The sequence below is a fragment of the Micromonas commoda genome, chromosome 5 (genome assembly GCF_000090985.2).
Source record: "Micromonas commoda chromosome 5, complete sequence".
Lineage (NCBI taxonomy): Eukaryota > Viridiplantae > Chlorophyta > Mamiellophyceae > Mamiellales > Mamiellaceae > Micromonas > Micromonas commoda.
In genome coordinates, this window is record NC_013042.1 from 219,773 (window position 1) to 247,026 (window position 27,254).

A 27,254-nucleotide genomic window follows, 5' to 3' on the forward strand; every position below is an offset into this window, starting at 1 on the left:
GAGGGCCGGGCTGTCCGAGCGCAAATTCAAACTCGCTTCAAAAAGACCGGTCGGCAGACGGTCGGTTGTCTCTTTCAGCGGCCGGCGGATGAGTCGTTGCTGGGGCTCCGACCGATGTGGCCCGTAGGCGTCACTCGGCCAGGCGCGCTATCATGTCGGGCAAGAGGGGGCCTCCTTCGGGGACGATGGTGTCTCCCCGGAAGAGCTTCTTCCAGAGCCTGGACAAGGACGAGCGCGATGCGCTGCTGAAGATCGCCCCCAGCCTCAGGTGCGCGCGCGAGCCCGGGCCGAATCCGTAATCCCCCCCTTCCCGCCCGGCGACGGGGAGGAACTAACAAATGCGCCCCGCCTCCTGACCCTTCCCCCGACCCCTCCCCAGGTCCAAGTTCGACGCGACCGACCGGCAGGAGCGCAGGCTCAGCCACGCGAGCGAGCCCGAGTCCCCGGCGTACCGGCTCCACCCGCCCAGCGTCAACGGAGGACGCAGCCCGCGGCACTCCACCGGCGCGGCGAGCGCCAGATCCGCCGCCCACCACCAAACCACCGCGACGACCCCCGCGGGCAGCAGGCGCCCGTCGGTGGCGTACGCGAACCTGCCCGCGGACGACGACGTGGACGACGCCCCGCCGGTGACGATCACGCGCGTGGGCGGGGGATACTCCGGGGTGCGATCGCCCAAGACGACGCCGTCCCCGGCTGCTCGGACCCCGGCCATCGACGACGATGATCATCACCATCATCGTCGCGGCGATCGTCGTCGACCATCCGCGACGACGACCCGCCGACCGTCCACCGCCGCCACCGCCCGGGATCGAACCCGCGACCACAGAGCGGCGTTCGATCCGTCTCTCACCAAGCAACTCGCGCACAAGGAAGCGACGCTCAGGTTCGAGCTGGAGAGGGTGAGGGCGCAAAACGCCACGTTACTCGCCGAAAACGACGGCTTGCGAGTTCGGCTCGAAGACGCCAGGCGAAGGTTCACCGCGACGGAGGGCGATTTCGTGCTCCAATCGCACGAGCTGGACCGCGCCAGGGAACGCGCCGTGGGCGAAGGCGCGCGGCGCGTCGCGGAGCTCGAGGACAGGTGCGACAGGCAGCGGCGGACGCTCCAGGAGCTGGCTGTGGCGTCGGAGGCGCTGGCCAAGGATAACGTGGCGCTGTCCAACGAGCTCGTGGCGCTGCGAGATTCCAACGAGGAGAACGAGGGGAAGGTGAGGGAGCTCACCACTCGGTTGTCGTCGGCGCAGAGGCTGTACCTCGCCGGGCAGAAGAGCTTGGAGCGCGCGGAGGAGCTGCGGGAGGCCACCGCGGGGGGGTCCGAGCTCGAGCGAAAGCTCGACGCGTTGCTCACCCCGGAGATGTTGGCGCGATCGAGGCCGCCGCCGTCCTATCCGGCGCCCCTCGCGCTGGGCCCCGTCGACGCGTCGTCCTCCTCTGGCGTCGGGGGCGTCGGGGGGGGGCACGACGGCGTTCAAGGCGGCGGCGGCGGCGGCGGCGGCGGCCAACGGATCCCCGGGTCGCTCATCTCCGATCGGCAAAAAGTCGCCGAGGAAAACTCCAAGCTCAGGGCTCGGCTCGAAAAGTCGGAGCGCCGCGTCGTCGAGCTCGGCGCCGAGAGCAGGGAAGCGAACGGCGCCCTCGCCGAGCTGCGAAAAGCGACCGCGGCCAGCTCGAGGCGGCACAACGCGCAGCTCACCGGCGCGCTGCGCAGGCTGCAGTGGCTGGTGGAGCGGCAAGGTCGGCTCGAGGCGGAGTGCGAGGAAAAAGACGCGTACGCCAAATCGCTCGAGCGGCGGCTGCTGAGTCAGCACAAGACGCTGCGCGGGGTGGCGTCGTCCGCCGCCGGGAAAGGGGCGCCCTTCGCGCGCGCGTCGACGGTCAAGGGCGTCGCCTCGGGGCGATCAACGGCGATGGACGCGCGCGGGAAGGGCGGCGGGGGGGGCGGGGGCCGGGGCTTGCGAGCGTCGGCGGCGGCGCTCCTTCGAACGCCAGAGACGCCGCCCGAACGCTCGTCCTCGCGGTATCGCGCCGGCGGGGGCGGGTGGGTCACGGGCGCGGGGCGGCGCACGCCCGAGGCGCGCGCCGCCATCGCGCTCTCCCGCCGAGCGATGGCGATGAACGCGTCGCCCACGTCTGCGCCGACGCCGGGCGGCGAAGACGATTCCGATGACGATTTGTCCGATGATCCGAAGGCGCGCGGTTCCGATCCCGACGCCGACGCCGACGGCGCCGGACCCAGGCGACTGGACTGGGGACCGGGCTCCAGCGCGTTTAACCGCGTCGCGGGCGACGGCGCCGCGCCATCCCCGGGAGACGAGAGGAGTTTAAACCCCAAAACTCGAATCGCCGGGGTTGGCGCGATCGGCATCGCTCTCGAATCTGAAGCCGTCGCGTCCGACGACGAGGATACGCCGCGGCGGCCGGAGTGGGTGCACGCGCCGGCGAAGGCCACGCCGTCGCCGGGAACGGCGGGGTCGGGCTCGGGAAAGAAGTCGGGGACCAAGGCGAGGTCGGGTGCCGAGCCGAGCCCGCGTCCGAGGGCGGTTGGCGACGACATGAGCATGGAGGCGATACAGGATTACATCGTGCAGTTGCAGAATCTGCACGAGAGGAGCGCGCAGCTGGCGTCGAGCGGGGGCGGGGAGCCCGCGAGCGAGTCGCCGTTGCTGATGGGCGACTGACGCCGAGACGATTGGACGCGAGTGTTTAATAAACGGGAAGCCGAGTTACCTTCGTACCTTCGTACTAGCTAGTCGTCGAGTTAATAGTCGAAAACCCGGAAGGATTCCACCACGCCCCTGAGCAGCTCGTAGTCCTCCTCCTTGGCCTTATCCTCCGGCATCTGCGCAACCACCGACACCACGTCCCGCCGCCCCAGCTTCCTCGCCCCGCCCGTCTGCCCGGGACCGACGGCGCTCGCGCCCCAAAACCGAAACGGGTACACCCCCTCGGAACGAAACGAGTAGTAATAATACGCCCCGTCCTCGGACACCCGCGCGTCGAGGATCTGCGTCGTGGCGTTGATCCCCGCCGCCTTCGCCGCGGGGGTGCCCTCCAGCGGCGCAAACTTCGAAGCCTCCTTGGCGGCGTACGCCGCCGCAGACTCGAACCCTCCGTCTTGGATCTCCTCCGAATCCGAATCCGCGAGCGACGCCAGCAATCGGCTCGAGACTTTCCCCACGGGCGTCACCGTCACCCGAAACCTCCTGCCGCCGTACTCGGACACGGGATGGAACTCCGGGGTGTTCGCCGCGGGCTGATCCCTGGCCCATCCCGCGGGAACCGCCACGGAGTACCCCGAGGTTTCGTCCACGTATCGAGTCAAAACCTTCCCCGCGACGGAGATCTCATCCGGGAGGGAGTCGTCGCGCGCGACGGCGGGGCGGTTCCCGCCGATGATCTCGAGCGGGACGGCCACCTCCGCGGCGTCGATCGCGGCGGTCGTCGACGACATCGGGGATTCCATCGCGCCCAGCACGGATCCTCCCTCGCGTTCCCGCCGGTCGTCGTTGGCGAGCACCGTCTCGGTCTCGCGGTCACCCGTGGCTCTCGCGGCGGCGTCCTCGGCCCAGGACGTCGGCACCGGGACGGCGTTGACGAGCCCGGAGACGGCGACCGCGAGTAAGGTTGACGCGACGTGATCGCGCCGGGTCCGCGTGACGATCGCCCGGGGCGCGTTCGACCGACGGGGCGCTCCTCTGGCTCCCGCCCCGTCGACCGGGGCGCGATGGTCCCCCTCGAGCGCGGGCGCCCTCAGGGAACGAAACTCCCTCGGGACGCGCGGGTCGGGGCGCGCGCGCCGGTGTTTGGTCGCGCGATCGCGCGCGCGACACGCCGGGGCGACACGCGTCGACGCGAACACCGTCGAGGACATGTCGCTGGCTCCTCTCGCGCGCCGGACGCCGCCGTTGGAATGGCTCGGGCAACGTTTCGGGCTCCCGGGATATCGGGACGAACGAAATCTTTGGATGACGTGGAAATGAGTCATCCGATAAAAACGTATGCGGGCCAGTTAGGGACTTACCTTTATCATAAATTCTTCGCACAGTCATCCAGTCAGGTTTCGGCAGCGAAGCCACAAAGATGAAGCAAAGATGAAGTCTGACAATGGGATTTTTTGCGTGTTGTTGAATCTTTTACGCGTTCAACAACACGGCGGAACGCCCGCGAACCACATCCGCCGGTGCTCTGCGACGTCGCGGTTTCCACCCGGAGTTCGCTTCGTCGACCTCTTCGCCGTTTCCGCGCCCGTGTCCACCGCGCGACCCACGGAACCCGCCCGGTTCCCCGCCCCGACCCACCCCCGGGATATCTTTTTTGAAAGCTCATTCTCCCGCGTGAACCACGATGGGTGTCTGCGCCTCCACCCCCCAGGCCGACGCCGAGCCCGAGGCCAAGGGTTCGCGCCGTAAGAACGTCCCGCCCCCCTCGGAGGTCGCCGACGCCGCGGCGCTCGAGGCGCGCCGCGCGCGATCCGCGGTCCTCACCAACGAGGAGCGCGCGGAGGAGACCGAGCTCGAGGCCAAGGTGCTCTCGCTCTTCGTGCAGATGGACGTGGACAAGAACAACGGCGTCGACGGAAAGGAACTCGCCGCGGTCCTCGACGAGAACCCCGCGCTCCGCCGCCGCCTCCTTCGCAACCTCGACCTCGACGTGCGGGACGGGAGCCCGCAATCCACGGAGTGCGCGGATTCCTCCGTCGTCGCCGCCGCCATCGTAAAGGCGGCGGCGGCGGCGAACCCGGACATGAACGATTGGTCCGGAGACTCGCACTCCATCGGCTGGTACGACCTCGAGCGCGCCGTCAAGGGAACACCCCCCGTGGACTACCGCAAGGCGCCCGACTCCCCGAAGCTGTGCCGCGAGAACATGCTGCGAGGCGCGAGGGCCCGAGCGGAGATTAAGCGAACGGAAGGTGGCGGCTACGCCGGGCTGACGGACGCGAAGGAAGCCGTGATCATCGGAGAACGCGCCAGAAACCTCCAGGTCAACCGCCGCGCGCTCTACGTCGAGTCCGAGCCGGACGTGTGGCACGACGGCGCGTTGTACAGCACCGACGCGGCGGCGCGGCGCGCGCGGGCGGCGAAGCAGAGGGAGATCGAGGAGACGCTGCGGGCGGAGGGACTCATCAGGGACGAGTTTCCCGGGCTAGACGCCGCCGCCGCCGCCGCCGTTCGATCCGAGATCAAGACCGGCGGCGTCGTCGTGGACATCGAGGACGACGACGACATGGCCAAGAAGAAGACGAGGAAGCTCCCTCCCAAGCTCGAGACGCTGAGGAACACGCCGATCAAGTCCAGGGCGATCGCCGCATGACGAGCGAAGCGAAGGCAAATCACATCGCCAAACAATCGCCAAACAATCGCCAAACAATCGCCAAACGCGAATACGTGTAAGATGTCGACTCATATCAACGTCGTTTCCCCCCCCGTCTACTCACCCCCTTCGTCTGGCCCTGGACGCCTCCCACTGCCTCTGCTGCTGCCTGATGTACCCCCGGATGTAATCCCCGCTGCCCATCTCCGCCACGCGGCCGTCCTCCATGTAGCACGCGGCGTCGCAGTGCCGCAGCTCCTCGAGCCTGTGCGTGACCCACACGGCTGTGACTTTCGAGTCCGAGTCCACGACGTTTCTCACCGCCCGCACCACCCCGGCCTGATCCGCCTCGTCGAGGAAGGTGGTGAGCTCGTCCAGCAGCAGCACGCGCGGATTCTCCACCAGCGCCCCGGCGATGGCCACCCGTTGCTTCTGCCCCCCCGACAGCGTGGAGACCTGCCGAGTCATGAACTCATCCGGATCGAGGTTCACCGCGGCGAGCGCGGCTCGGACGCGCGCGTTCATCTCCTTCGCGCTCATGTTCGGGTACCTGCAGTTCAGCGAGAACGCGACGTCGTTGCCCACGGTGGGCATGATGACCTGGTGGTCGGGGTTCTGGAACACGAACGCGCGCGGCGCTTGGACTCTCAGCCGACCGCTCCACGGCGTGACGAGCCCGGCGAATGTTCGCAGCAGCGTGGACTTGCCGCAGCCGTTGGGGCCGAGGAGCATGAACATCGACCCGCGCGGCACGCGCAGGCTCACGCCTTGGAGCGCATCCTTAGACCTCGGGTCGTTGGGATCCCCGTACCTCACGTACAGGTCCTCGCACTCCACGCCGTAGGGCGACGTCTGCACGGGGTCGCCGCTGTACACCCCCGTCACGACCCCATCCGCTCGCCGCGCCCGAGGCGAACGACGCGCGGGCGGCCTCGAGGGCGCTCGCGCGGCGCGATCGCGACGCGCGGGCGATGAGGTGGACGCGTCGCGGCGCTCGCGGATCGATGCTTCGGGTCGAGGGACCGAGGAGCGCAGCGCGAGCATGGTCCGAGGGCGGGGTTCGTTGTGCCCGGGGCTTCGCGCCAGACCTCACGGCAACCGAGAGGCGATTTCCCAAACCTGGTCCTGCGTGCACAGGAGACCAGCTGACCTGGCTTGCGACTGCCTCTGCCGTCCTGGCACGTGAGTTTATTTGAGCGTGGTCGTCCGCGTCACCAGATCCACTTCAGAGGTCGCTCGAGTCCGCGTGCGCCGTGGTGAATCGTTCACGTACGCGGCGACGATGCAGTACGGAGGCGGCGGCTATGGCCAGCGCCAGCCCGGCGCGCCCAAGGCGCGCATCGTCATGACCGAGGCGCGCAAGTCCTACGTCAACAAGTGGCAGACGGATTTGATGGGGGCGCCCTGCGCCAACCCGGGCTTCTGCCTCTACGCGGCGTGCTGGTGCGTCCCGTTTCGGATTCAAACCGACGGTCGTCCCTCGTGTAGCGAAATCCCGCCCCGCGCGGTTCCCCCGGGATGACTGAGCCCGCCGCGCGCTCCTCGGGACCCACGGCGGGGCGTGTTTTTTCTTCAAACTTCGCGTCGGCCCGCCAGCCCGCCCGCGGAAAGACGAAAAATGACATCCACGTCTCGCCATCTCACCGCCCGTCCCGTGATCTCCTCACAGCAACGTCTGCGTGGCGTACTCGCACCGCAAGGAGATCATGTTCAACGACCTGACCAACTACACCTGCTGCAACGGCGACACGTGCATCTCCGGCCGGTGCGGCGAGAAGTCCTGCCCCGAGTTTTGCCTGTGCGTCGAAGCGTTTTGCTGCTTCCCGTCAGCCGTCGCCACGAACAGATTCATGATCCAGGACGAGATGCGCGTGGAGAACACCCCGTGCGATAACTTCCTCATCGGCTTCATGTTGTGCCTCAACCAGCTCGCGTGCATCTTCCGCGTCGCCGCGATGATCTCGCAGAACGACGACATCGAGCGAGCGGCGGACATCCTCGACTGCATGGCCGACGTCACCTACTGCAGCGTGTGCGCCTGCATGCAGACCCAGCACCAGGAGCAGCTGAAGATGAGGAACCCCAACGCGCGGCCGCCGACGCAGGGCGTCATGCAGCCCCCCGCGCCGCAGGTCATCTACCAGATGCCGCCCGGCGCGCAGCCCGCGGGTGCGACGCATTTCCAGCAGCAGCACTACCAGCAGCAGCAGCCCCCCGCGCCCACGTACGGCTACTCCCAGCCGCCCCCGCCGCAGTACGGCTACTCCCAGCCGCCCCCGCCGCAGGGAGGAGCGCAGTACAGGTACTAAACCAGCGGGAGACGAGAAGTTTAAGGTTAAACACTTGTCATACGTAAACGAAAATTTGCAATTAAACAGCTTCGCGTAGTACTTCGCAGCGTAGGGGCGAAGGGCGAAGGGATGGTGAAACGACTCGAAACAAATCTACGATTTTGTGTTCGACTCCGTTAGGATCCGTGTGCATATCATCGACAACGATTTCGTGGTCACGCGGATTTACGAGTTTATGGTTGCAACTGTTTGTTTCTTTCCACAGGCAAACACTTTCATCACCCGCTCAGCCACCCACCGCCCGACCTCGGCTCGTCCATCCGTCACGCGGTCCTCGCGGACATGAACGACTGCAGCGCGCCCTGCAGGTGTCGGGTCCAGTCCGTGGTCCTGAGCGCGTCCCTCGACAGCGCCGTCTTCACCGCACGCCCCAGGTCCGTCGCCAGCGCCTCCGCATCCGCCGCCGGCTTACCCGAGCACCGCGTGACGAGAAAGTCGACAAACGAAGCCGAGTTGGTCGCCACCTCGGCGTCCGTCAGCGGGTCTATCGCGTCGAGGAACTGCATGGGCGCGGATCCGTCGGCGCTCATCGCGCGCTCACGCGGGTTGGACTGGTTCGCCCCCGCCGCGGCTTTGGCGGCAGCCTCGGCAGCCTCGGTGACCGCCGCCGCCGCCGCCGCCGCGGCTTCCTGCTCTGCGGCGGCCTTCTCCGCGGCTTCCTTCTTCGCCGCCTCCTCCTTGGCGCGCTTGGCGCGGAGATCCCTGGCGAGCGCCTCGGGATCGGGCACGTACCCGGGCTCGTCGTGGATGCGCTTGCGCTTGTCCCCGCCGCCCTCCTGCTCGGCGAGTTCGCCGTCGGCGCCGCGGCGGCTGCGGCGCTCCCCGCGATCGCCCTCGCCGGGCATCAGCGGCAGGCCCTCGCCGGTCCCGCCGCCGCCGCCGCCGCCGCTCGCCCGCGCGGCCCTGTGCCTCGCGATGGCGGCGCATCGTTGCACGAGGCTCGGGTCCAGCTGGCCCGCGAGCTCTTGGATGGTATCCTCCAGCGCGTGCGCGCGGGAGACAACCTTGCGTCCCTCCACGACGTCGAAACCGTTTTCGTCCAACTCTTCGTCATTCGCCTCGCGTCGTTCCTGCTCCAGCCCGCCCCAGTAGGTCTTCGCGGCCGCCACGATGAGGTGGACGTCCTTGAGGAACGCGTCCATCGTGGCGTACGCGCCGCTGTCCACCTTCCACAGCAGCGTGGACAGGTCCATGGGCTCCTTCACCTTCTTGGAGTACCCCGGGAGCTGATCGTCGTCCACCGGGGATGCGAAATCGCGCCACTGCTTGCGGTACAGCAGACGCGTGACGAGGTCGCGGAGGAACATGCGCTGCTGGCGAAGCGCGTGGTCCTCCTCGGCGATCATCGCCGCGGTCGCCGCGTCGCCCGCACCGCCCCCGCCCCCGCCGCCCCCGCCGCCGCCCGCGTCGTCGCCCTCCGGGCCGGGCATCGGAGCCTTGGGGAGCGTCTCGAGCGTTCGCCGATGTCGACGGCCGCGGGTGTCCGGGTCGACGCCCGCGGCGACGTCGCGATCCCTCGCGTCCATACCCCGCGCCGCCCTGACCGCGGCGGCCACGATGGGTTCGAAGTACCCCGCGAGCGCCCTGCCGTCCGGCGCGTCGATTCGCATCCGCTGCCCCTTGCCAAACAACCCCGCCGCTTCGGGGTCCAGCTCGGATCGCTCGCAGTCGCACGTGGCGAGTAAGAGGAGCGGGGTGTCCGCGGGCACGTCCTCCATCAACGTTCGAAGCGTCGCGCGGAGCGTGGGGGTGGCGCTGTCCCACCACAGGCGCAGGTGCGGGAGGAACAGCACCGCGGGAGCCGCGCGTCGCGCCTCCGTCACCGCGCCCACGAGAGCCTCCTCGGGCGATCGGCCGCCGTCGGCGAGCAGACTGGGAAGACCCACCGCGTGAACCGGAAACGCCTCGAGCTCATGGAGCAGCGCCGCCGCGAGGGGCGCCTGCCCGCTGCCGCACGGGCCGTGGAGCAGCAAACGGGGCTGCCGCGCGAGCGGGCAGTTGAGGAACTCGAGAGCCGCCGTGGCGAGCGCGGCGGCGGCGGAGGCGCCGGACAAACCGTCTCTGTCAGAAACCCCGCGCTTGTTCGAAACCGCAGGCGTTTTGCCGGCGCCTCCTTCAAACCCCCCCGCGCCGCCGCCGTCGAGCTCCTCGAGCAGCTCCAGGCCGTCGTCGTCGTCGTCGTCGTCGAGGTCGTCGAGGTCGAACACCATCGAGGCGGTCGGCGGCTTGGACGAACCGGATGAACCGGATGAACCGGCGGCGTTTTTGTCGGCGTTTGCCGCCATCGCCGCCGGGGGAAACGCGAGAAACGTAGCCTCCACGGCTTTGCCCAGCGCGGGACCCATGAGGGGCTGGCGCAGGGGACCTAAGGGCCTCGCGTGCGCCTGCGCGCTGCGATGCGACGCGGGGGTGATGGCCTCCATCGCCGCCCTGAAATCCACGCGGCTCGGTAAGATCTGCCCGGGGTCGATGAGCAACTTGTCGTCGCTCTCGTAAATCTGGGGGTACCGCCGCCTGAGCGCGTGAACGGCAGCCTCGGTGCACAGCGCCTTGAGGTCCGCGCCGCAGTACCCCACGCACCGCGCCGCGAGTTGCTCCAGCAGCAGCGACGGCGGGGGTTTCTCCCACGCGCGCGTGTGGATCTTGAGAATCTCGAAACGCGCGGCGGCGTTTGGCAGGGGAAACGCGAGTTCCCTGTCGAATCGGCCCGGCCTGCGCAGCGCGCCGTCGATGGCGTCCACCCTGTTCGTCGCGCCGAGCACCACGACGCGACCGCGCGAGTCCAGACCGTCCATGAGCGCCAGGAGCGTGGCGACGATGGAGTTGTGGATCTGGTCCGTCTTCGACGAGCGCACGGGAGCCAAGCCGTCAATCTCGTCGAAGAAGATGATCGCGGGCTGCCGCTTCTGCGCCTCGGCGAAGAGGAGCCTGAGCTGACGCTCGGACTCGCCCACCCACTTGGACAGGACGTCCGCGCCCTTTCGCATGTAGAAAGAGACCTCGGCGCCCGCGCGGGAGCAAGACGCCGCGAGCGCGCGAGCCAGAAGGGTCTTACCCGTCCCGGGGGCTCCGTAAAGTAACACCCCTCGGGGCGGATTCATCTTGAACCTCGCAAAGACCTCGGGGTACAGCAGCGGCAGGAAGACCATCTCCTTCAGCGAGTGGACGTAATGCGACAAACCGCCCACCTGCTCGAACGTGAGCGTGGGGTCCACGGTCAGCGGCGTGATCTCCGCATCCGCCGCTTCCTTCTTCCCGCCGGGGCCGCCCGCCTCAACCGCGCCGCCGCCGCCGCCGCCGCCGGGGGGAGCGAGGGGGTACATGTCCGGCGCGCGCCCGCCGCCGAACATGCCGCCGAAGAGCGCGGGGAAGTTCCCGGGATTACCGGCGTGCCCGGCGTCGGCGTCGGAGTCGTCGGTGTCGTCCATCCACCGCTTACCGTTAGTACCGCGGCGACCGGCGGAGTCACCCGGAGATTCGCGGTAGTCGGGCCTCGACCGGCGCTTGCCCTTGGGCTTGCGTCCCCTGCTGCGGCCGGTGGGGGACGGGGTGCGTCGGCCGGCGCGTCGGTCGCCGCCGCCGCCCGCGAGGCCTCGCTCGTTGGGCTTCGGGGAGTATCGCTCCACGGTGGCGCGTTGTCGGCGGGAATATCGCGTCGGGATGCCCTCGATCTCTTCGTCTGATTCCTCCTCCTCCTCCTCCTCGGTGGACTCCTCGTCGTCGTCCTCCTCGACGTACTCGCCCTCCGGGTCGGTCTCCTCCGCCTCGGGCTCGTCGTCGTCGTCGCTGACGTGCTGCTTCCACTCCGGGGAGAGCCTGGCGACGGGCTTGGCGGCTCGGGACGATCGGCGCACGAAGTTGTCGTTCTCGTCGGCGCCGCGATCGTCGTCCTCGTCCTCGTCGGAGTCGCGCAGGCGGTTGGCGGGCCTTCGCGCCCTGCCGCTGCGCCTGGTGGGCGCCGCGACGTCGTCTTCGGAGTCGTCGTCCGCGTTCTCCACGTTCTCCTTGTCGTCCCCGGGATCGGCCCCGGCCCCGCGCGCGGTCCTCCGCCCCTTGCCTCCCCACGCTCCTCCGCCCTCGTCGTCGGCGGCGTCCCCGTCGACGTTCGCCGCGAGGCTCACCGCCGCGGCCTGAGCCGCCGCGCGTCTCGGCCTGGGGCTCATCGTGTGTCGATGTGTATCCCGGATAGAACCCGAACGATACCGCGTCGACGATGCTCTGAGAGCTGCGCGGGTCCGCGAGCGCGGGTCAGATCGTGGACTTTTTTGAACAAGTTCCAAGTTGTTATGGGAAATTCAAACCGAGGACGGGTTCGGCTGGATCGACGAGTTCCCCTCTCGCGTGGATTCCTGTCCTGCTCGCCGTTGGGTGTGTGTGTGTGTGTGTGTGTTTATGGTTAAGTCGCCCAAGAAGTGAACACATACAAACAGTTAGGTTTGTTTCTGGTAAATAGAATGTCGCGATGTGACAACCCGCGATTTTGCCGTGGTGCCAACCTGGCTGTGCGAGGCGCCTTGCGCTCGACCCACGTTTCCCGCCACAAAACCACGATGAACCCGGCGACGACCGCGCCGAGGCCGGCGGCTAATCCGCCGCGATGCCCCCGCGTGTCTCGGCGGATCCACGCGCGCGCATCCCGCCGCGCGCCCGTCCCAATCAGGGCCTCCTCCCGCGACGACGGCGCCTCCCCGGAGCCCCCGGCGAGGGACGAAAACAGCGGAGGACGCGAGACGTCGAGATCGGGCGACGCGAACGGGGACGCGACGCCCAGCCTCGAGAGCGAGTTCGCGCGCGTTCTACGCGAGCAGACCGAGCGCGCCACGCGGGCGATGGAGACGAGGTGGACGCAGGGCGGGCTGCGACCGAGGGTGGTGCACGAGTCCACCAGCGACTGGATACGACGCGTGGCGTTCGACTGGCCCAACGCGGTCATGGGCACCGCGGCCGGGTCTGTGCTGGTGTGCAACTGCGAGGAACTCGGCGGTTTGGAGTACCGCGAACGCGCGCGCCGCCTTTTGGCGCGGCGTAAAGACGCGCACTCGCGGGATTGGCGCGCGGTCGAGGACCGCGGACTCGGCGAGCGCTCCCTCCTCGGACTTTACGACGCGGGCGCGGTGACGGCTGTCGCCATCGCCGGCGACCTCGTCGCGTCCGGGGGGCGCGACGGCAAACTACGCGCGTGGCGAATCCCACCCGGCGCGGACGTCGACAGCCCGGGGCACCCCAGGGACGGCGAGCGGCTCATGTGCGTGGGTGCCGCGGAGCACCCGGAAGTCGTCACGGGTGCCGAGTTCGACGTCGCCGGAGGATGCGTGTGGACGTCGTGTCTCGACGGGAAGATTCGTCGTTGGGGGCTCGGCGGAAACGACGAGGACGCGAACGACGAAACGGACGACGAGGACGATGCCAAGACGTTGGAGCTCCTCGGGGAATGGTCCGTTGGTCAGGCGGCGCTGTGCCTCTCCCTGGACCCGAACGCGAGGGTTTTGTACGCCGGCACCGCGGACGGAGGCGCCGTCGCGATGGACGCCGGGTCTTTAAACGCGAATGACGACGGCGACGGCGATGACGCGGGCTCGTCGTCGTCGTCGTCGTCGTCGTCGTCGTCGATCGGGGCGACGCTCGGGGCGTGGACTGCGCACGAGGACGGCGTGACGCGTTCGGTGTCGCACGCGCGGGGCGGGTGCCTGACCGGGAGCAGCACGGGGGCGGTGTACGCGTGGCGCGTCGATCGGCGCGAGGGGGCGAGTTGCGTGTCGCCGTCGCTCGCCGCGAAGATGATCGGTCACGCCGCGGCGGTGGTGTCCATCTCCACGGGGAATCCGCGGCACGTGGTGTCGGGGGCGCACGACGGGACGGTGCGCGTGTGGAACGCGCCCGATCTCACGCCCGACGACGAGGACGGAGAGGAGCGCGGCGGCGGCGGCGACGTGAAGAAATCGGAGTGCCTCTACGCGGTGACTGGGCACACCGTGTGGCTGGGCAGCGTGCAGGCGGACGAGACGCGGATCGTGTGCGACGGCGCGAACAACATCGCGATGTGCTACGACTTCAGCGATGATCCCGACGACAACGGCGACATCTGACGTGTCGAACGCGCGGGTGGGAGGGAGGAGGGATCGGACTTGCAATAACACGGGGTTAACGAACCAGAACAGAGACCGCCAAAACTGACGACACGGATAACGCTATACGGGGTGCCCGGTGCCATCCTCACACTGGGAAAATAGTGCGGTTCGGGAGAATCGTCGGTTCGTTATCTCGAACCCGGATGCCCTTTCGCCAATCCGGGGGGTCCCTTCATCGGTGATTTGTGATCGTGATTGGCAGTTAACCAAAGGTCGGACGACCAGATAAACAGTTAGCCTTGCGCCTCAGAAAGCACTTTTTCGTGGTGAGGTGCCAATAGTGCCGAGGGGGAATCGTGAGCTTCGCGTTGGAATCGAGGATGAGATTTTTTTGGTGAACGAATAGACGCGACCGATCTCGTATGAACAAACAGTGAGGTAAAAATGTAGACCAAGCGCGGCCCAGCATCTTTTCGTCCGACCCTTGATTCCTTTTCTCAGCGTCGGGTTTCCACCTCACTGTTACGCAGTCGGTTAGAAATTTACCGCGAAAGCCACGAGGCCACACGCCCCCGCGCACGCGCCGCACACGACGCACGCGACGATGAGCAACGTGACCGATGACGACGACAAGATCGTGAAGAACTCGTGGACTCCCGAGGTGCGCTCCATTCCCGGGTGCCGAACCTCTCCCCGGCCACGGCGCCGCCAATCCGAGCCGCGGCAAACCACCGTTAGGAAAAGTTTTTCGCCACGACGACGGTGTTGAACGATCGGGATTGCGCGCGCCGCGGCATCGACGCGACGTGTTTCGGGGCCGTAAATCGCCGTGGACGTCATCGTGCTGACCCTCTCCGAACACCCCACGTCGAATCCCGCAGGAGGACGCGCTTCTTCGCGAGCAGATCCAGAAGCTCGGCGGCCCGGGCAACTGGACCGCTATCGCCGAGGCTCTGCCCGGTCGCTCGAGCAAGAGCTGCCGCCTGAGGTGAGAGACCCGCCCGCTTCCGCGATTCCCGGCGCCTCTCGTCCTTGACGCGGTCGATCGAGCGAGTTCACGAGCGTGCCCGATCGGGACGCGCGCCTCCCGATCGTCCGCGCCGTCAACCTCGCCCCGCGCGCCCCCAACCGACCGCCCCCGGCTCGACTTCATCGCTGAGTCTTCCCGCCCCCCCGCCTCCCCATCCTCCGCCGCAGGTGGTGCAACCAGCTCAACCCCATGGTCAAGCGCGGCCCGTTCACCGAGGATGAGGATCGCGCGATCCTCGCGGCGCATGCCATCCACGGGAACAAGTGGGCGGTCATCTCCCGATCCATCCCCGGCAGGTACGAGCCCGCACGCCGCGGCCCCGGTTAACCCAACCCGAACTCCACGTTCGTCGTCCCGTCCCGCGACTCTTCGCACACTCCGGGTGACGCGGGAGGCTGGTCTGGCAGTTTTTCGGATCGAGGGCCGAACTTTTTCGCCGGAACTCGCCAATCCCAGTCTATTTTTCACGACTCGACGCGGATTTCGTCCGTTCTGGAAAGGCATCTTCGCATTCGCGCGGCGTGGAATGCAGATTCCGTTACTTTCCCATCGGAGAAAGGAATATTATCGAATATTCCAGCCGGCGGAACCACGTGGTCCGCTTTTTGACACTGACAGCCGTACGCTCGGCGCGCCAAAAAACACGTTAGAGGCTGACTTTTTTTCCCCGCCCCCGCCTGCAGGACGGATAACCAGGTGAAGAACCGCTTCAACTCCACCCTCAGGCGCCTCTTCGCCAACCAGACCAAGCCCGCCGGCGACGTCGCCGCAGCCAAGAAGCGCAAGGCTGGGGCGGACGCGGGCAAGTCCAAGAGGCTTCGCGGCTCCGCGTCGCCCAAGTCGTCCACCGATTCCGACGACGACATCATCACCGGCCTCGAGCAGCTCGTGCAGGCGTCGCTCCAGGTTGAGCGCCACGCGTCCGGCGGTGAGGAGAGCGACGACGACGAGAACGATGAGAAACGCGCGAAAAACGTGGGGCTCAAGGAGGCTGGCGAATCATCCGTCCGCGGCGCCAAGGCGTTTTCCGACCTCGCGTCGCTCGCCGCCAAGGGTTTCTCGGGCGTCCCCGGGATCTCCGCCGCGCAGATGGCCGCCACCGCCGCGGCGTTCGAGAACTACCAGAAGGCGGCGCAGGCTGCGTCCTCCGCCAGCCAGCTGTACGCCGCCAGCTGTGTCGCCGCGTCCGCGCCCGCCGCTGGTATCGAAGCGATGGCCAAGCTCCGGCATCCGTCGTTTCACAGCGCGCAGTCGGAGGCGCCGTCGACGTCGACGAGCGCGTTCCCCGGTGTGCTCGCGGCGTTCGGGGGCAACGCGGCGGCGGCGGCGGCGGCGAACCCGCTGCTCGCGTCGCTGGTGCAGGCGGGCAACCCCGCGATGATGATGGGCGCCAACCAGGCTCTCGTGCAGCGCCTCCTCTTCGAGGCGCAGATCAAGAACGCCATGGCGCCCGCCGCGATCAACGCCGGCAAGGCTGTGCCCAACGGGTCCGAGGCTTCGGACATGAGCGCACACGGGGGTACCGCGTGGGCGGCGGCGATGGCGGCGATGGGACCGCAGTTTTACGCGCAGATGCTCGGCAACCCCGCGATCTTCAGCGGCTGAGGGCCCTGCGCGATTCTCCACAAAGGATGAGCTCGCGCTCGTGCCCGCCGGGCACCGAGCCGTGTACCAACAACAACTGTACTCCATATTACGAACGATTCTTTAAAAGGGCGAATTCAATACGAGCGCCGAGGGGCTAGTGTAGGGTTGAATGAAGACTGAAAACTCTGCGAGAAACAATAGCCTCTTCGCGTGCGCGCTTCGGTAGTCGCCATCCCCCCCCAAACCCGCGGCTGTCGGTCGGATCACGACTTGGACAGCTCGTGCGCCCTGTCCGCGGCCGCCTTGACCGCCCCCTGGAACGCCGCCCGCACCCCACACTTCTCCAGATGGTGCACCGCCGCGATCGTGGTGCCCCCCGGCGACGTCACCGCATCCTTGAGCTCGCCCGGGTGCTTGCCCGTCTCGAGCACCATCTTCGCGGCGCCCATGACGGTGCGCGCGGCGAGGTCCTGCGCGACCGCCCTGGGAAGACCCGCGAGCACGCCGCCGTCGGCCATGGCCTCGATGACCTGGTATATGTACGCCGGGCCGGAGCCGGAGACCCCGGTGACGGCGTCCATCTTGGACTCGGGGACCTCGTGGCACTTGCCCACCGCGCCGAGGAGTCGCGCGGTGGTGTCGACGTGTTCAGGGGTGCATGACGTGCCCTTGGACATGGCGCCCGCGAGGCACCCCACGAGGCACGGGGTGTTGGGCATCACGCGCATGATCGGCACGCCCGCGCCCGCGGCGTCCTCCATGGTGGCGAGGGTCACGCCGGCGGCGATGGACACGACGAGGACGTTGGGGCCGAGGAACGGCGCCATCTCGCGAAGCAGGTCGGCCACCGCGTAGGGCTTGACGCTGATGAACACCACGTCCACGTTCTTTACCACCTCCTCGTTGCTCGCGCCGATCTTGCACCCCCACGACGCGAACAGGTCGCGCCTGGGCTGGTTGCGATCGATGATGGTCATGTCGACGCACTTGGCGACGCCTGCGGCGTCGAAGCCGCGGCAGAGCGCCTCGGCCATCTGGCCCGCGCCCACGAATCCTACCCTCAGACCCATGTTTCCTGACACCTGTGGCTCGTTTCCGTTAGGTTCGCTGGGAACCCGTGCGCAGGCGAGTAGTGGGTTCGGCGGCGGCTGGCACGAGGCGGTGCCGACGGGGAGGTCGAAATCCGAAATAGAAAAAAGCCAAAAATCGCGAAATGTGTTTAACTGTGACTGGCGGCATGTGCGAGATGTTCGACCCGAATCCTATGGCCCGTGGTTCAACAAAAAGTCCATAAACACTTTTTTGTGTCGCCAAGACGCGAAAACGCACGAGGGGAACCAATCCCTCTCAGTTTAACGCGCGCGCTCACCGAAGCCGCGCCTCGAACCCGCAACTCGCCCGTCCGCGCGCCGATACCCATCACCGCGCATCATGGCGGACGTCGCTGAGATCGTTGCGATCAACGAGAACGTCGCCGCGGCGCCCAAGGTGCGCGCACGCGCCCCTCGAACCGCCCGCCCCGAACCGAGAACCACAGCTGTGTCGCGACCGATCTGACATGGATTCCCCCCGCTCCCCGCCCAGGCCAAGAAGGCCCCCGCTGCGAAGAAGCCCAAGGCTCCCCTCGGCGAGAAGGATGTCAACGCGGCCAAGCCCGCGTCGTCCTCCTCCTCCGACGGCAAGGCCATCGAGGATATCTACCAGAAGAAGACCCAGCTCGAGCACATCCTCCTCCGCCCCGACACCTACGTCGGCTCGTGCGAGAAGACTGAGGAGAAGGCCTGGGTGTACTGCAAGGACACCAACAAACTGGTCCAGCGCCAGATGTCATTCGTCCCCGGTCTCTACAAGATCTTCGACGAGATCCTCGTCAACGCCACCGACAACAAGGTGCGCGATCCCTCGATGGTGACCCTCCGCGTCGACATTGACCAGGAAGCCGGGTGCATCCGCGTGTACAACGACGGCAACGGCATCCCGGTCGAGATGCACAAGGAGGAGGGAGTCTACGTCCCCGAGCTCATCTTTGGTCACCTGCTCACGTCGTCCAACTACAACGACAACGAGAAGAAGGTTACCGGCGGCAGGAACGGATACGGCGCCAAGCTGGCCAACATCTTCTCCACCGAGTTTGTCGTCGAGACCTGCGACGGCAGCCGCGAGCGGCGGTACCGCCAGGTGTTCAAGAACAACATGGGTGAGAAGTGCGAACCGGTAGTGACCAAGTGCAAGCCCACCGACAACTGGACCTGCATCACCTTCAAGCCCGACCTCGCCAAGTTTAACATGACCGAGCTCGAGGACGACACCGTGGCTCTGATGTGCAAGCGCGTTTATGACGCCGCCGGTAACATCGGCAAGAACACCAAGGTGTTCCTCAACGGCGAGAGGCTCAAGGTGAAGGGCTTCAGTGATTACGTCGACCTTTACCTGGAGGGCAGGGAGAACGCCCCCAAGGTTTACGAGAAGGTTAACGACCGCTGGGAGGTTTGCGTGACCATCTCGGACTCTGGCAACTTCCAGCAGGTGTCCTTCGTCAACGGTATCTGCACCATGAAGGGCGGCACGCACGTCAACCAGGTCGCCGATGAGGTGGCGGGTAAGCTCCTCGAGAAGATCAAGAAGAAGGAGAAGTCCTGCAAGAACCTCAAGGCTGCTCACGTCAAGAACCACCTCTGGGTGTTTGTCAACGCTCTCATTGAGAACCCCGCGTTTGACTCGCAGACCAAGGAGACGCTCAACACCCGCGCGTCCAACTTCGGCAGCAAGTACGAGGCCAGCGACAAGGTCATCAAGCAGATGATGAACAGCGGTATCGTCGAGCAGATCCTCTCCTGGGCGTCCTTCAAGCAGAGCAAGGAGATGAAAAAGTCTGACGGCAAGAAGGCTACCAGGCTCACCGGCATTCCCAAGCTCGATGACGCCAACGACGCGGGCGGCCGCAACTCCGAGCACTGCACCCTCATCCTTACCGAAGGTGACTCGGCGAAGGCACTTGCGGTGTCCGGCCTCTCCGTCGTCGGTCGCGATCGATACGGCGTCTTCCCGCTCCGCGGTAAGCTTCTCAACGTTCGTGACGCGAGCCACGATCAGATCATGAACAACGCCGAGATTAACCACATCAAGCAGATCCTCGGCCTCCGCCACGGCACCACGTACGAGTCCGCCAAGAGCCTCCGCTACGGTCACATCATGATCATGACCGATCAGGACCACGACGGCTCCCACATCAAGGGTCTCCTGATTAACTTTCTCCACGCGCATTTCCCATCGCTGCTCAAGATTCCCGGTTTCCTCGTCGAGTTCATCACCCCGATCATCAAGGCGACCAAGGGCAAGCAGAGCAAGGTTTTCTACACCCTTCCCGAGTACGACAACTGGAAAGAGCACGCCGAGGAGACGGGAACCGGCCGCGGCTGGAACATCAAGTACTACAAGGGTCTCGGTACGTCAACCGCCAAGGAAGCCAAGGAGTACTTTGCCGCGCTCGACCACCACAAGAAGACCTTCGCGTGGACCACCGACGGCGACGGTAACCTCATCGACATGGCCTTCAGCAAGAAGCGCGTCGAGGATCGCAAGGCGTGGTTGAACGCCTACGAGCCGGGAACGTACCTGGACATGACGGGCGATGACGTCAGGTACGACGATTTCATCAACAAGGAGCTCATCCTCTTCTCCCGCGCGGATCTCATGCGATCGATCCCTTCCGTCGTCGACGGGTTCAAGCCCTCGCAGAGGAAGGTGCTCTTCTCGTGCTTCAAGCGTAAGCTCAAGTCCGACATCAAAGTTGCGCAGCTCTCGGGCTACGTCTCTGAGCACTCCGCGTACCACCACGGCGAGGCCAGCCTCGCGTCCACCATCGTCGGCCTCGCGCAAGATTTTGTCGGGAGCAACAACGTGAACCTGCTGGTGCCCTCCGGCCAGTTCGGTACCCGCCTGCAGGGCGGTAAGGACCACGCGTCCCCCCGTTACATTTTCACCAGGCTCGCGCCCATCTGCCGCGTCATTTTCCCCGAGTGCGACGACGCCCTCCTCGACTACCTCGACGAGGACGGCCAGGTGATTGAACCCGAGCACTACCTTCCGATCCTGCCCCTGGTTCTGGTCAACGGCGCCGACGGCATCGGCACAGGCTGGTCCACGTCCATCCCCAACTTCAACCCGCGGGATATCGTCGCCAACATCCGCCGCATCCTCGACGACGAGTGCACCGAGCGTATGCACCCTTGGTACCGCAACTTCAAAGGAACCATCGAGGAGGAGATTGTCAAGGGTGAGATTCGGTACAACATCACCGGCAAGTACGAGATCGTCGACGAGACGACGCTGGTGATCACCGAGCTTCCCCTCAGGTCCTGGACCACCGATTACAAGGATTTCCTCGAGAACATGCTCAGCCCCAAGGAGAAGAACGCGCAGCCGTTCATAACCGACTACAAGGAGCACCACACCGACACCACCGTGCACTTTATCGTCACCATGACGCCCGAGAATATGGCCAAGGCCCAGAAGGACGGCATCGAGAAGAAGTTCAAGCTCTGCGCCAAGGTGTCAACCTCCAACATGCACGCCTTCGACGAGAAGGGCGGCATCACCAAGTACTCATCACCCGAGGCCATCATGGAGGCTTTCGTGCCCCTTCGCCTCGACGCGTACGCTCGCAGGCGCGCCATGCTCATCCGCCAGGCTGAATTTGAGCTCAAGCGCATGTCCAACAAGGTGCGATTCATCCTCGCCGTCGTCGACGGCGAGATGACCATCGGCCGCAAGAAAAAGAGCGTGCTCATCGAGGAGCTCGAGGCGGCCGGTTACGACAAGATGCCGAAGACGGCCAAGGCTGCCGCCGCCGCCGACGCCGAGCCGGCCGAGTCTGGTCTCTCCGACATCTCCGAGGAAGGTGCCCCGGCACCCGCCGACGGCGCCTCCTACGACTACCTCCTCTCCATGCCCCTGTGGAACCTCACCCAGGAGAAGGTTGACGAGCTCGTGGAGGAACAGCGGGTCAAGACGGCTGAGGTTGAGGAGCTTCACGGGACCACGGATAAGCAGCTCTGGATCCGCGACCTCGACGCGTTTGACGCCGCCATGGACGTCTTCGACGCCGAGGACGCCAAAGCTGCGGAGGAGCTCGCCAAGCAGCAGCGCGCCGCGGCGAGGAACCAGACCAAGGGTGGCAAAAAGGCGCTGGCCAAGAAGAAGAAGGCTGCGCGCGCGATGGACTCTGATGAGGACTCTGAGGAGGATGAGGACTTCAGCGACGACGAGTTTGTTCCCACCAAGGCCAAGGCGAAGAAGGCTGCCGCCGCGCCCGCCGCCAAGAAGGCCCCGTCCGCTCGCGCGAAGAAGCCCACCGCCGCGCCCGCCTCCTCGGCAACCTCCGAAGTCTCCGAGGCTGTCTCTGCCCAAGTCTCCGAGGCTGTCTCTGCGCCGCCCCCCGCGCCGGAACCTGAGAGCGACGATGAATTCGAGGTTGCGCCCAAGCTGAGCCTCGCGGAGCGCCTGCTGCAGCGCGCGGGGGCGCCCTCCGCCGCCGCCGCCAAGGTCAAGCCCGCCGCTAAGCCCGCCGCCGCCAAGAAGCCCGCCGCCGCCAAGGCCAAGCCCGCCGCCGCCAAGGACGAGTTTGACTTTTCGGGCTCGGAGGATGACTCGGAGCCCGCGCCCGTCGTCAAGAAGCCCGCGCCCGCTAAGAAGCCCGCGCCCGCCAAGAAGGCTGCCGCAAACAGCGACGATGAGTTCGGCTCGGACGCCGAGAGCGACGTCGAGGCTATCGCCGACGTGGCTCCCAGGGCGGCTTCCTCCCGCAGGGGCGGCGCCGCGAGGAAGGTTTACAAGGAGGAATCCTCCGACGAGGAATCGGATGAAGACGACTTCGAGGACGACGGCGACGACTCTGACTTTGAGTGAACGTCGCGCGTCCTGGGAATGGGGAAGTGACGACGCGAACGAATTCGCACGTGACGTCGTGCACACTGTACATACGGGGAAATGGCGTCGTAACGACGAAGTGTAATCACACCATCAAACAATCATCGGAGCCTAAAAAATCAAAAAAATCATCGCGTGGAGCCCGGGGGTGGCGGGGGAAAGGGGAACCCCGGCGGCGGAAAGGGAAACGGCGATCCCGGCGCGCCCGGGAACGGAAACGATCCACCCCCACTCGTCGTCTCCTTGATCAGCCTCGCGATCGGGTTGGACCGCTCGAGCTCGTCCACCGCCCTCGCCGCCGCCTTTGCCGCCGCCACGTGATCCTCATCCGGCGCCGTCTGCCGAATCACGCTCGCCTTTCCCCCGCGCGACATGTCGAACCGTCCCGTCTTCTTCCTCGCCCACTCCGCCGCCGCGTCTGCCGCGCACAAACCCGACACGAGCGCCTTCTCCTGGCTCAGTCCGCGAGCGCCGTGAGAGTCGGGACCCTGCCAGACGTAGTCCCCGGCGACGAAAAAATTATCCAAACCGCCCACCCTGGTCTTGGGCAACAACGACGCCGTCCCCGGCGCGAACTTGGTCACGCCCCCCTTGAACCGCAGCACCGACGAGTCCACGACCCTCACGTCGCTCGGCACGCAACCCGGGACGCACCCTTCGAGCACGTCCCGGAGCGCGACGTCGACCAGCTCGGCATCCGCCAGCCCGAGCACGGCGCCCGCGTTGTACATGTCAACCTCCACGACGGCTCGAACGTCGTCGCGTGGGTCCGCCGCGATCGTGGCGTACTCGTCGTGGAGCGCGCACAGGTCGAAGAAGGTCCCGGCGACGTTCACGGCTGCGTCGTCGCCGCCGAGAGGAAACCCGGCGAATACGTTGCTCATGTTGGGAAGACGCACTTGTTTGTCCAGGAACAGTCTCACGGCGATGACGTCCGTGGAGGGCACGTCCTTGATCCCGGCGAGGTCCGGGCACTCGCACAGCTCGGGCGAGGACGACACGATCCCGCGCGCGGCGCCGACGCCGGTGGCCATGACCACCACGTCGGCGTCGTAAATCTCCGACGTCCCTGTAAACAAGAAACCGCGTCAGTCGAATTGCCCACACTCCCTGCGTACCTTCGAAGGTACAAAGATTAAAATAAAACTCACCGTTTGGCGCGCTCGCGACGACCCTCGCCCTCGCGCCCGGTTCGCCGAGCTCCACCGTCTGCACCCGTCTGCCCCCGAGCAGCACGTCCGGTCCACCCAGCTCCCGCATCTTGTTTACCCACGGCGTGAAGATCTCCTCCGCGATGGTCCCTTTGCACCAGCGCACGTCGAAGTCGTCCTGATGCGCCAACACGTAGCCGTACAGCACGTCGAGTGCGGCGGACGCTGAGAGCTCCTCGGGCGGGGCGAACATGAGGGCGCACAGGATCGGGGCGAGGAACTGCTCGTACAGCGCCTCGCTCGCGCCCAACCGCCCGTTCGTCGGATCCCCACGGAAGACGTCTCGCGCGGACTTGTCGTCGTACTCGAGGTAGGACTCCACCGTGGCGTTGTACTTGAGCAGGTCGATCGCGAGGGGCAGGGCGCTGATTCTGTCCTCGACGGAGAGCTGCGTGAAGTACGGCGACGTGTACAGCAGCGTGCCGAAGGGCGTGGGCAGTCGCGGCAAATCCCCGAGCACGGGCGCCTCCACCTCCTTCCCTTTCGGGGAGTAGAACGCGGACGAGGTGTACGGGGTGAAGGGGGAGATGCCGAGCTCCTCCGCGAGGGCGTCGATGTTGCCGTAGTGCCGCCAGAAGCCCTTGCATCCAGCCTCCACCGCGCGGCCGTTCGCGGTTCTCCAACCGGCGGACAGCCCGCCGGGGTCCGGGGAGGAGTCAAGGAGCGTGACGTCGAAGCCGTGCTTGAGGAGCTGCCAAGCCGCGCCGAAGCCCGCCCAGCCACCTCCGATGACGCAGGCCTTTGGATACGGTTTGTTGGAGGATGGTGCCGTCGTCGGGCGCTTCCCCTCGGCTCGGACCCGGGGTTTGGAGCGTCTGGGCGGTGCGGTTCCCCGCGGCGCTCTGACGGGGGATCCCCGTAGGTGCACCCGCGCGGCCGATGGGAGCGCGAGTGGCGTCTGCATCGTCCCAACCGCGCCTCACGAAGTGAGCCGCGCGACGTCACCCGACTCCAAGATTTTGGCGCCGAGTTCTGCCACCCACAGCTGTCGGATTTTGGTCAACGCTCGCGTGCGTTTCTCGGTCAGATCCGCGCCGCGCCTCGAGCGTCATGGGCGGTTCGAAGCAGCACGATGCGACGGCACCCGGCGCCACCGCGCGTCGCCGCAAGTCCAAGCCGGCCCGCTCACGGCCCGCCAGCGCCGCGCGCGTCCCCCTCACGTCCGCGAAGCAGCTCATCTTCGGTCGCAAGATCGGCGAGGGCACCCAAGGCGAGGTTCGCCTGGCGCGGCACGCCACCACCGGCAAGAGATACGTCGTCAAGATCCTGGACCTCGACGATCCCGACGATCCGGACGACCCGTCGACGGTATCGTCCAACGCCGCCGCGAACGACGCGAAGCGGCAGGTGTCGTCCCTGACTGACGAGGAGGCTCGGGCGGTCGAGACGGAGGCGGATTGCCTACGCATGCTCTCGCACCCGAACGTGGTGCGATGTCACGGCACCTTCCGGCTGGACCCGACCGCCGACGACCCGACATCGCGCCGACGCTCTCGCCTGTGCATCGTCATGTCGCACTGCGAGGGCGGCGACCTCGCCACCCTCCTCGCCAGGACCAAAGGCCAGCCCCTACCGGAGGATGCCGTCATGCGTTGGCTCGTCCAACTCCTGCTCGCGCTCGATCACGTGCACTCCAAGAACGTCCTCCACAGGGACCTGAAGCCCGCCAACGTCTTCCTCAGCAAGAACCTGCGATGCGTCAAGATCGGCGACTTCGGCATCGCCAAGGCGCTGGAGCACACGGACGACCTGGCGGTCACCAGGGTGGGCACCCCGCTCTACATGTCCCCCGAGCTCGTCACCGGTCAACCGTACACGTACGCGAGCGACGTGTGGGCTCTCGGGTGCGTCGCGTACGAACTCGCCAGCGGAGGTAAACGCGCGTTCGACGCCGACTCAATCCCGCAGTTGATGTGCAAGGTGATGACGTGCGATTACCCGCCCGTTCCGTCGCACTTCTCGAGGCAATTCGAACGATGCGTGGGCGCGATGCTGGACCCGGATCCGCACGAGAGGCCGACGGCGGCGGCGCTGCTGCGCCACCCGTTCGTGCGCACCCACGCCGAGGCGTGGCTCGCGGAGTCGCGAGGCCCGAGCCCGGGCGGCGGGGGAAGCCCGAGGGAGGCGTGCAAGCCCGCGCGGGGGGGGGAGGGAGAGGGAGGGGGAGGGGCGTCGGCTGCCGATGACGCGCGGGGGGGGCGGGAAGGGGGGTCGCCGAGCACGGGAAATTCACCGAGAGAGTTACTCGCCGGAAGGGCTCCGCTGGATCGCGCGCTCGTCGAGGACGCCGGCGCGAGAGCCGCCCGGTCCATCGCCGACGTCGTCCGAAAAGTTCGCCGCTCGGAAGCCTCCTCGAAGACGCGCACGGACCCGGTGACGCGTCGCACGAACGCGAACAACGACCCGGCGGTGAGTCACCGCCCGCCGCGTCGGCCCCCGTCGAGGGCCATCGTCGAGCGCGACCGGCTACGCGCCGTCGAGGCTCGATACGCCGCGCGCCAACGCCACGCGCGAGAGAGCCGCGCCGCCGTGCGAGAAAACGACCCGGTTCGAGCGGAGCGCAGGCGCCGAGCCGAGGAGGCGGCGGCGGCGAGGTTAGCGGAGCAGGACGCTCGGCGGGTGGCGTCCGCGGAGGAGGCGCTTCTGCGTCGCAGGGGTTTGGCGTACGCGGAAGCTTTCGAAAGCGGCGGCGGCGGGACGGACGGGGACGGGGACGGGGACGGGGACGATGTTGACGGGGTTTGTTCGAGGGCGAGGATCGCGGCCGCCGCGTTCGCGCCGAGGCCGCTGTTGGACCGGACGGATCCGGGGGCGCCCGGGACGGCGGCTGAGGAGACTCGGGAGGAGGGAGGGCGTGACGGGGAGGCGGGCGACGGGGACGAGGAGGAACGCGCGGTCCGGGTCGTGGAGGCGCCGTCGGCGGAGGCGACGGCTGAGCTCATGGAGGCTCTGATGGCGGAGGCGCGAGACGACTACGAGGAGGCCGAGGCGGAATCGACGGCGGAGGTTCAGGAAGAGGTTCAGGAAGAGGTTCAGGAAGAGGTTCAGGAAGAGGTTCAGGAGGTTCAGGAGGAGCCAGAGAGCGTCTCGGCTCTGGAGCGGGAACTCGAGCTCTGCTTCGCGGACGTGAACGAGAGGCTCAGGGTCCTTCACAGGCTCTGGGAGGCTTCCGGCGGGCGGCGCCGCGGCGTCGGCACCGCGCCCGGCGGCGCCTCTCGACCTCCTCCTCCCGGCGAGGACAATCGCCCGGAATCGACGCGAGAATCGCCGCCCGCCGCTGCGCCGCCGCGGAGGGTCACCTCCTCGGCGTCGTTCGAGGCATGGCCCGGCTCGCCGTCCGACCCGGACGACGACACCTTCGCGGGAGGGAGGGACGCGGAGCTCGAGAGGCACGTGCGCGCCAAGCTGCGCTCGTTCATTCGCGCCTCCGTCGAGCTGGAGAGATCCGTCGTCGTCGCGGCGGCGGGCCATTCCGCGATTGACGCGGCTGTGTCCGCGATTGAAGCGTCGGCGTCCTTCTCGGGTTGGGCGACGGGGTGGCCGGGAGTGGCGGATGCGGGGGAGGGTACGTCGGGTTCGTTCGATAGCGACCCGGATTGGCGCGTGGAAGGGGCGTCCGAGCGGGACGACCCGTCCGATTGAAAATACGTCGAGAAACGCCTCTGCGGATCCGTTTTTTTTTTCTCGTCTCAATCTCGGCTCGGACATTCAGCCGCCGCCGCCGCCTGGCCGCCACGCGTCAATTGGGCACTTTGTGTCGTTC

At 66.9% G+C, this 27,254-nt stretch overlaps 12 protein-coding genes across 12 annotated transcripts; 7 read left to right on the forward strand and 5 right to left on the reverse strand.

Moving 5' to 3' along the window:
- Positions 1-152: 152 nt before the first annotated feature.
- MICPUN_58368 (predicted protein) lies at positions 153-2,681 on the forward strand (the record flags this gene model as incomplete). Its single annotated transcript, XM_002501976.1, has 2 exons — positions 153-268; positions 380-2,681. The coding sequence occupies 2 exons, from the start codon at positions 153-155 to the stop codon at positions 2,679-2,681; spliced, it is 2,418 nt and encodes an 805-aa protein (XP_002502022.1).
- Positions 2,682-2,761: 80 nt separating this feature from the next.
- Positions 2,762-3,874, reverse strand: MICPUN_58369 (predicted protein; the record flags this gene model as incomplete). The annotated part of the gene is made up of 1 exon (XM_002502356.1): positions 2,762-3,874. The coding sequence occupies one exon, from the start codon at positions 3,872-3,874 to the stop codon at positions 2,762-2,764; it is 1,113 nt and encodes a 370-aa protein (XP_002502402.1).
- A 314-nt stretch (positions 3,875-4,188) lies between these two features.
- On the forward strand, positions 4,189-5,412 carry MICPUN_108217 (predicted protein). Its single transcript, XM_002501977.1, has one exon. The coding sequence runs from the start codon at positions 4,348-4,350 to the stop codon at positions 5,314-5,316; it is 969 nt and encodes a 322-aa protein (XP_002502023.1). The 5' UTR covers positions 4,189-4,347; the 3' UTR covers positions 5,317-5,412.
- A 69-nt stretch (positions 5,413-5,481) lies between these two features.
- On the reverse strand, positions 5,482-6,108 carry MICPUN_72485 (ATP-binding cassette superfamily; the record flags this gene model as incomplete). The annotated part of the gene is made up of 1 exon (XM_002502357.1): positions 5,482-6,108. A coding segment is annotated over one exon (627 nt), but the record flags the coding sequence as incomplete, so codon positions are not given.
- Positions 6,109-6,551: 443 nt separating this feature from the next.
- MICPUN_106889 (predicted protein) lies at positions 6,552-7,625 on the forward strand (the record flags this gene model as incomplete). Its single annotated transcript, XM_002501978.1, has 3 exons — positions 6,552-6,759; positions 6,986-7,424; positions 7,449-7,625. The coding sequence occupies exons 1-3, from the start codon at positions 6,599-6,601 to the stop codon at positions 7,623-7,625; spliced, it is 777 nt and encodes a 258-aa protein (XP_002502024.1). The 5' UTR covers positions 6,552-6,598.
- A 305-nt stretch (positions 7,626-7,930) lies between these two features.
- MICPUN_58373 (bromodomain-containing protein) lies at positions 7,931-11,830 on the reverse strand (the record flags this gene model as incomplete). The annotated part of the gene is made up of 1 exon (XM_002502358.1): positions 7,931-11,830. The coding sequence occupies one exon, from the start codon at positions 11,828-11,830 to the stop codon at positions 7,931-7,933; it is 3,900 nt and encodes a 1,299-aa protein (XP_002502404.1).
- A 666-nt stretch (positions 11,831-12,496) lies between these two features.
- On the forward strand, positions 12,497-13,753 carry MICPUN_100383 (predicted protein; the record flags this gene model as incomplete). Its single annotated transcript, XM_002501979.1, has 1 exon — positions 12,497-13,753. The coding sequence occupies one exon, from the start codon at positions 12,497-12,499 to the stop codon at positions 13,751-13,753; it is 1,257 nt and encodes a 418-aa protein (XP_002502025.1).
- Positions 13,754-14,610: 857 nt separating this feature from the next.
- MICPUN_73264 (predicted protein) lies at positions 14,611-15,494 on the forward strand (the record flags this gene model as incomplete). Its single annotated transcript, XM_002501980.1, has 3 exons — positions 14,611-14,723; positions 14,933-15,061; positions 15,449-15,494. Coding segments are annotated over 3 exons (288 nt in total), but the record flags the coding sequence as incomplete, so codon positions are not given.
- A 1,121-nt stretch (positions 15,495-16,615) lies between these two features.
- MICPUN_100385 (predicted protein) lies at positions 16,616-17,422 on the reverse strand (the record flags this gene model as incomplete). The annotated part of the gene is made up of 1 exon (XM_002502359.1): positions 16,616-17,422. The coding sequence occupies one exon, from the start codon at positions 17,420-17,422 to the stop codon at positions 16,616-16,618; it is 807 nt and encodes a 268-aa protein (XP_002502405.1).
- Positions 17,423-17,783: 361 nt separating this feature from the next.
- Positions 17,784-22,259, forward strand: MICPUN_58377 (predicted protein; the record flags this gene model as incomplete). Its single annotated transcript, XM_002501981.1, has 2 exons — positions 17,784-17,840; positions 17,937-22,259. The coding sequence occupies 2 exons, from the start codon at positions 17,784-17,786 to the stop codon at positions 22,257-22,259; spliced, it is 4,380 nt and encodes a 1,459-aa protein (XP_002502027.1).
- A 422-nt stretch (positions 22,260-22,681) lies between these two features.
- MICPUN_67767 (predicted protein) lies at positions 22,682-24,233 on the reverse strand (the record flags this gene model as incomplete). Its single annotated transcript, XM_002502360.1, has 2 exons — positions 22,682-23,349; positions 23,432-24,233. Coding segments are annotated over 2 exons (1,470 nt in total), but the record flags the coding sequence as incomplete, so codon positions are not given.
- Positions 24,234-24,541: 308 nt separating this feature from the next.
- On the forward strand, positions 24,542-25,567 carry MICPUN_81677 (predicted protein; the record flags this gene model as incomplete). Its single annotated transcript, XM_002501982.1, has 2 exons — positions 24,542-24,799; positions 24,860-25,567. Coding segments are annotated over 2 exons (966 nt in total), but the record flags the coding sequence as incomplete, so codon positions are not given.
- Positions 25,568-27,254: the final 1,687 nt, after the last annotated feature.